Source organism: Octopus bimaculoides, chromosome 21 (genome assembly GCF_001194135.2).
Source record: "Octopus bimaculoides isolate UCB-OBI-ISO-001 chromosome 21, ASM119413v2, whole genome shotgun sequence".
Classification (NCBI taxonomy): Eukaryota; Metazoa; Mollusca; class Cephalopoda; order Octopoda; family Octopodidae; genus Octopus; species Octopus bimaculoides.
The window spans coordinates 18,005,681-18,013,420 of record NC_069001.1 but is presented as its reverse complement, the minus strand read 5'-3'; the positions used below and the strand labels follow the sequence as shown (position 1 = coordinate 18,013,420).

At 39.2% G+C, this 7,740-nt stretch overlaps 1 protein-coding gene across 1 annotated transcript in view; it reads right to left on the bottom strand.

Annotated features, from left to right (window-relative positions):
* The window catches only part of LOC106870293 (ATPase family AAA domain-containing protein 5), a 79,064-nt gene that overhangs the window by 51,680 nt on the left and 19,644 nt on the right, over positions 1–7,740 (bottom strand). The window contains exons 5-7 of the mRNA XM_014916318.2: positions 5,357–5,739; positions 3,887–4,046; positions 353–532 (exon numbers count right to left, since the gene is read on the bottom strand). Of these exons, the coding sequence (XP_014771804.2) occupies positions 353–532; positions 3,887–4,046; positions 5,357–5,739 (723 nt within the window). The remainder of the gene's footprint in view (positions 1–352; positions 533–3,886; positions 4,047–5,356; positions 5,740–7,740) is intronic.

Here is a 7,740-nt window from a genome sequence, read left to right as displayed (position 1 = left end):
GCATGGGTCTGTGCTTGTATGCACTTAATAACTATGTAATGTTAGGTTCAATAACAATGCATGGTATGGTGAGCAAATGTCTTTTGCTAAAACCTTGGGCTGATGAAAGACAGTAAAATTTTGTAAATCTGTACAGAAGCCCAAAAAAGGGATCATTCCTATTCTTAAGCTGCAAGCTTATTTTATAGCCTAGTTTAACACCACAATTTGGTCCTTGAGTGCTTTTAGCAGAGTTCCTCATAGTATTAGGCCCAGAATTGAAATGAAACCTGGATGTTTATTTTTAGATAAATTTTGTATTTTCCTATCAAACCTTATTATTTAGAAATCATTTTAAAAAAATTTTACTCACCTTTCTCTTCAGAATTGGCATCATTTTTCTCTGGTTTCTGACAATCAGCTTTCAGATCAGGATCTGCATCTTTCTTGTTAGACTTCCGACGACTTAAGCTGCGCTTGCTTTTCCTCTTACCCTTTTGATTTTCTGTGACACCATCAGCTTCTTCAGTATTCACAGTTTCTTTACCAGTTTCTAGCATAAGACACCACAAAAATTGTCATTTAAGAAATATAAAAATGCAATACAAGCATAGGCATGGCTGTGTGGTAAAAAGCTTGCTTCCCAGCCTAACGATTCCAGGTTCAGTCCCACTGCATGACACCTTCAGCAAGTGTCTTCTACTATAGCCTCAGGCCAACCAAAGCCTTGTGAGTGGATTCAGTAGACAGAAACTGAAAGATGCTCATCATATATATATATATATATATATATATATATATATATATATATATATATATATATAATTCTATGTGTCTTTTCTATGTGTAGTGTAATTATTTAACTGATCTATGTTGTCAGCATATGTACTGCTATGCAAAGTAAACAGACCAGGTTAATCTGTCCAAGTTGGGATACAATATAATAGCTAATTATCTCTCAATAGATTGAAGGTTTAGCAATACTAGAAACTAGTCAGATTGCTCTTGTTTCCCATTTGCAGAGAAATGTAACCAATGATAAGAACAACTTTGTTTACTTTTCAAAGCAAAACTAAAATCTATATTTATTAACCATGTACCCACTACAGCAGGAATAGGTTAAAAGTTGTTACTATCAGATTCCCAGCAAAGTGGTACTGAATGACATACATAGAAAAAGGAGATACACTCAATTTTGTGCATTAGTTTGCCTGCAATCATTATTCTTGAGCTGTATATGCAACTATTTATTCTTTTGCACCAGAGCCCAGGTCTGAGAGGGTTAAAAAGTTTATCTGACATTTCAAATTAATATCATCATCCACTGATTTACATTTGCAAAGGTCAGGCAGAATTTAGTGAAGCAGATATTTCTACAACCAGATACCCTTCCTATCACCAACTCCTACTGTTTCCAAGCAAGGTAATGTTTCTCACAGCCAGACAGGTTTTTCACAGAAGACTGGAAATGAACAACCTAACTTGTATGACAGAGATGCTCATCTACAACCACCATGTAATGTCGAGACATCAGCCACTCCACAATGTACTGGATGCTTTTTATGTGACACCATCACAGATGCTTTTTAATTAGCACCAGTGCTTTTTATGTGGCACCTTGGTTGTAGGATCTCAATTCTGTTGTGGTGGGTAGGTTTTCTCAAGTACAGCAATGCGCCACACAACTCAGTCCTCTGTCATCCCTTTCATAAGGTTCGGTGTTTTCTGAGATAATGATTTATAATTTGAAATACAAGGAACATCTTTTTTTTTTTTTAAATAAACATATATTTGGTTGGAACAGACTTATCCAAGCAGTATTCTATGGCCAGATGCCCATCCCTGTGCTGACCCTTATTCACTTTCAGGTAAGGTATTTATTCCATGTCCTAGCAATGTTGAACCATTGAGCCGCTGAACTTATGCAGGACATAACCATCATCACTGCTGCCCAAATGGTAACAATGCAGAGAAATGTAGGGACACAAACTCACATGCTGACACAAACATATGGTAGGCTTCTGTACAGTTTCCATCTACTAAATTTCAATCACAAAGTAGAAAACATTTGCTCAACGTGTCACATAATGGGATCAAACCTGAATCCATGTCATTGCACTCTTTAATTCATTCACCTTGTAACTTGATGATACCTCTTCAATAGCTCTCTTTTCCATTTGGGGTAACCATGTATTTTCTGTATGGTAAGACACCTGTTTCTGTTCCTCAATCGTACTCTAACCTTTCAACACCTGGCACAAATACCGCCTCTCTCAATGTTGCATCCTCAACTCAGTTGAGGGATCTTGTCTTGCAGCTTACTTGGTGACCACACTAGTGCACTGGTGCCACTGTGAAGTGAAGTGACTGGTGTCAAGAAGGGCGTCCAGTAATGATAACCATGCCAAAGCAAACACTGGAACTTGGTGCCAGCATAGAAAATGGATATGAAATGATGATGATGAACCACCAAAATGCTGCTTAATCCTTTAGCATTTAAACTCGTGTGTAGCTAAGTGGTTAGGGGTATTCAGCTCATGATTGTAAGGTCATGAGCTCAATACTTGGTGACGTGTTGTGTCCTTGAGCAAGACACTTTATCTCACATTGCTCCAGTCCACTCAACTGGCAAAAATGAGTTGTTCCAGCATTTCAAAGGACCAGCCTTGTCACACTGCATATGCCTGAGAACTATGTTACGGGTATACGTGTCTTTGGAGTGCTCTGCCACTTGCGGACTAATCTCACAAGCAGGCTGTTCTGCTGATTGGATCAACTGGAACATTCATCATAACCAGCAAAATGCCAATGTTATCTAAAATGGCCATATCTGGCCCAATTGTGCTACCCATTTTATTTTCAAACCAGCCAAACCCAGCTTATCACTGTTACTCTTCAGTGCTATTTAAAAAAATATACCATCACATCATCAAAATTTCAAAGCTATGAGATAATACATGATTAATTAAAAACAATGTGAATGATAAAGCATTACATTTGACAGAATAATCTGAACACTAAAGCATTAACCTACAGCCACTCACACTGTCATGTTGAGTCAGAGTATTATGTTAAGAGGGAAAGTATCTAAGGTATACTCAACCATTTCCACTATAATACAATGAGCAGTCAATTCAGTTGATCAAACAAACAAAAGAGTCATTGTCAAAACTAATATGAGATCAAGTTTTGATACTTTCAGAAGGGATTTATTGAACAGAAATAATCAAAGAAAGACGTTAATTAATTCCATGCAGATAGCATCGCTGAATGTTTAAACATTGGTGGGTTTTACTGTATGATTACAACTCTACCTCTTTAGTTACCACCACTGACCCATCATTGAAGAAAGACATAAGTGCCAATTACATGGATTTGTTTAAGGCAGACCTCAGCTTGCCAGGAAATGACCCATACACTTGATTTCATGACATTCCTCTGTGGCACATGAAACATGCAGGATCCAGTTATCAAACTGCAACTAACCCAGTTATAGTTTTAAATGGTGCCTTCTGTAGTGATGCCGCTAAGAGTTCTAAACTCTGAGTAGGGCCACCCTTGGCAGTAAGGTTGAGGACAAGGACCCTGACTAAGCACGACCAATCGCCAAAGACCTCAATGGTGGAACAAGCAAATGATGATTACAACAGATCACAATGCCTGAACCAGTATATGAAGAGGGCTATGCAGTTACCATATTTCTGTCGAAACACACTACTTTTGAGTCAATTAATTTTGAAAATAACATAGAATTCAGTATATTAACTTTGTCATTATTAATCGGGTGTTTGGAACATGAAATTCTGATGCAAATTTTTTTAATTTAAATCACTTTAAAATACAAAGTTTGTATCAGAGCACCAAGAGGTGGTCTGAAGAGGATGGGCATATGAAAAGAATAACTTACCCAACTTTGCTGAGATTTTCTCACTCTTCTCAGCAACCCTGTTTCTTTTTAATGCCATATCATAGAAATGTTGTGCAGGATAAGCAAGATTAGCAGCATAAATTTCTTGAAGAAGCATCTTAATTTCAGATGCTGAGAGGGGAGTGTGACCAGAGAATTTCTGATATCGAAACAAAAAAAAAAAAATTATAAAATAATAATTACACAAAAGGCTGCATGCTCTGGTAAAGAGATTAACCTACAAGAGTCCTGTGCCACTGTAAAGTAGTTGGCATTAGGAACCAGCTGTAGAAACCAAGCCAAATCAGACTGGAGCCTGATGCAGTTCTCTAGCTTGCCAGTTCTGGTCAAACCATCCAACCCATGCCAGCATGGAAAACAGACCTTAAATTAGAACATTCTAAAAGAATGAAAACCTTTTTGCTTCCTATGGTGGTTGTCTTTTAGCCCCTGACCAGAACTGAGACTGATATATATCATGAAAACAGTCTTGTGTTCTACCTATTTCCACTCAAAAAAAGCATTGATCAATCTAAAGAGGAAAACATCTGCCAGTGGAATTAAACATGTGGCTGTGAAGTCAGCTTCTTAACCACACACATATGCCTGCACCTAAACATCATTATTATTGTTATGCTGGTGCCACGTACAAAGCACTCATGCCAGTGTCACATATAAGCGTTCATGCTGGATGAACATTAAAAGCACCCAGCACACACTTTGTAAAATGGTTGGCATTAGGAAGGGGCATCCAGCCTTGGAAACCGTGCCAAGTCAGGCTGGAACTTGGTGCAGCTCCAGTTTGCCAGCTCTGGTCAAACCATCCAACCCCTGCCAGTGCCAGCATGGAAGACAAATGGCAAAGGGTAAGGATAATGATTGTCATCAGTGTTGTCGTCATCATCATCATAGGTGCAGACATGCCGTGTGATTGAGAAATTTACTTCCTAACCCCAGTTTCGAGTTCAGTCCCAATGGATGGCACCTTTGGTAGGTGTCTTCTACCTTGTGAGTGGATTTGGTAGATGAAAACTGAAAGAAGCCTGCTGTGCATGTGTGTGTGTGTGTATGTGTGTGTACTAGTGTCTCATTGATTTGATATCACATGATAGTAAATCAGTGTCATAGAGCGTCTTTTATTTTCAATTTTCCATTAAACCATGTCTGGTCATTGGGGAAATATTACCTTACTTGGAAACAGTTGAGGGTTGGTGATAGGAAGGGCATTTGATTCTATAAAATCTACCTTAATAAATTCCATCCAACTCATGTGGGCACGGAAAAGTGGATATTAAACAATGATGGAGAAAGGAATTTAAGGGAAAGAAAAGGGTAAAAGAGAAGAGTAAAGGGGGGAGAGAGAGAGAGAGAGAGAGAAAGGAGTGGTAGTTTAGAAATGAAGAAGGAAAGGTAAGGGTGAGAGAGAAAGGAACAGAGAGAAAGCTGCACTGAGCTAAAAATAACACAAACCTTCAGATGATCCACTCTTGGATTCGGTGTATGTGCTCCAGTGATGACACTAAAAGATCCATTCCATGGTGGTGGTTTAATGGACTGGTTCCCTGCTGGTGCTAATTTAATTAATGGTAAATTTACTTCTGGTAAATCCCAATGGTTAATTTCAGTTGTTGGTTCAATTTGCTGGACATGGTTTTCACTGGGGAATGGAGCATGGTCACAACTATCTACATTCACAGTGTTGTTGATGGTTTGTTGTTGTCGTTTAGCTTCCTCGGGCAGACCACTCATCAGAAAGGCACGCCGCATCCTGTCCTTTTCTGTTTCCAATTCTTTAGATTTTTTACCATTTTTCTTGGTGCTGGTTTTCATGAAGATCGGAGCAAGTTTTCCACCTACGTGTACATATATAGACACAATAGAAAAATAGATTAAATATATAAATACCTGAGAGGATTATACTTTTTGTGATAAGTTTATAAAAAGGTAGTTACTTTTATAAGATTAGAATATTCGCATGATCTTTAGTTGTCTAAAGTCTTGGACTCAGAGCACAAATAACCCATTTCCAATCCTTCTGAATGGGACACAGGGTTACTCATTATACAGCTGAGTGGAGCAATGTGAAAGGAAGCATTTTGCTTAAGAACATAATGCATCACCCAGCCTGGGAATTGAAACCACAATCTTACAGTCATGAGTGCAACACCCAAACCACTAGACTATACACCTAACATGACCTTTAAGTTTGTTTTTCTGTGCTGATTGGACAGTTCTTGCAGAATCTCTCTTCATATCATGGACAGTCATTATCTGCTACACGTGCACACACACACACCATCAGAAAAAGAAAACTAGCTTTGTTGTGTTATACTGCTATGTTTGGTAGCTATTTAAGCAATGTGTTCGTGGATGGCTAATGAGTTGGATGTGGTGCTGAAGAAGGAGCAAGAACTCCTGAAATATACAGATACACCCAGTGAAATTGTGATCATGGCCACCCATGCCAGTGACACATAAAAGGATAACCAAGCTGGTGGCACATAAAAGATACCCGGTACACTCTGTAAAATGACTGGTGTTAGGAAGGACATCCAACCATAGAAACCAAGCCAAAACAGACAACTGGAGCCTAGTGTAGCTCCCCAGCTTACCAGTTCTAGCCAAATTGTCTAACCCATGCCAGCTTGGAAAATGAATGCTGATGATGATTGCATTGTTTACATAGATGTATTCATATTTCTATAGAAAATCTGTAGAGATAACTTTCAACAGTAAAAAGCACCATTTGAGCATGGTCATTGCCAGTGCCGCCTACTGGCTCCTGTGCTGGTGGCACATAAAAAGCACCATTCAAGCGTGGTCGATGCCAGTGCCACCTGAATACCCCTCCCCCGCTACCTCGGCACATAAAAAGCACCCACTACACTCTTGGAGCGGTTGACGTTAGGAAGGGCATCCAGCTGTCAGATTAGATTGGAGCAGCCTACTGGCTTGCCAGCCCTCAGTCAAACCGTCCAACCCATGCCAGCATGGAAAGCGGACATTAAACGGTGATGATGATACAAGGAGGTACCCAGAAGTAACAGGAAATATTCTCTGTGGGACAAACCAGTTGTATTTCAGGCTTCCACTGCTAGAAGCTAGTTGATGCGACCCTCAGGCATCAGTCTGCTGACCGGCAGCTTCCTGTGGAGTCAATCTGTCACTTTGTGCACCTTTGTTTTGCAGTGCTTCTCCCCTGTTCATCAATTTTTGCAATGGCTGAAATGAAGGAACAGTGTGATTCCATAAAATTCTGTTTTCTGCTAGGGAAAACAATGGCCAAAACAGTTGTCATGCTTCAAACAGCTTACAAGGACACTGTCATGAACAAAACAGAAGTTTATGAGGGGTTTTCACACTTTAGGAATGATCATTTGTCGCTTAAAGACCAACCTCGTTCTGGTAACAATCGACCTGTTGAATGAATGAAAACGTCACAAAAATTCATGAACTAATATTGGAGGACCATTGCCAAACAATTGACAAATTTGTTGATATAACTAGATTGTCCTGGAGCTCCTGCCAATGAAGTTCAAGCAATGAATTGTGAATGAAAAGAGTTGCAGCAAAATTTGTGCCTCGTTTGCTCACGGAAGATCAAAAGCAGTCAGAACCGAATGCGTGTCGTGAACTGAAAGAACAGCTGGAAGTTGGTCCAGACCTTTTTTTGAAAGTCATCACAGTTACATGCAATTGAAGAATGAGAATTTTGTGTTATATTTTCTGTAAGGAACTGGAATACATATGATTCAAATTTCATGAAAATTGCACATGAGGGTTCTTTCCCTCTTTACACACCCTAAAAAAATTCTAATCATGAGACATGTATCCCATACTATTGATCTTTATGC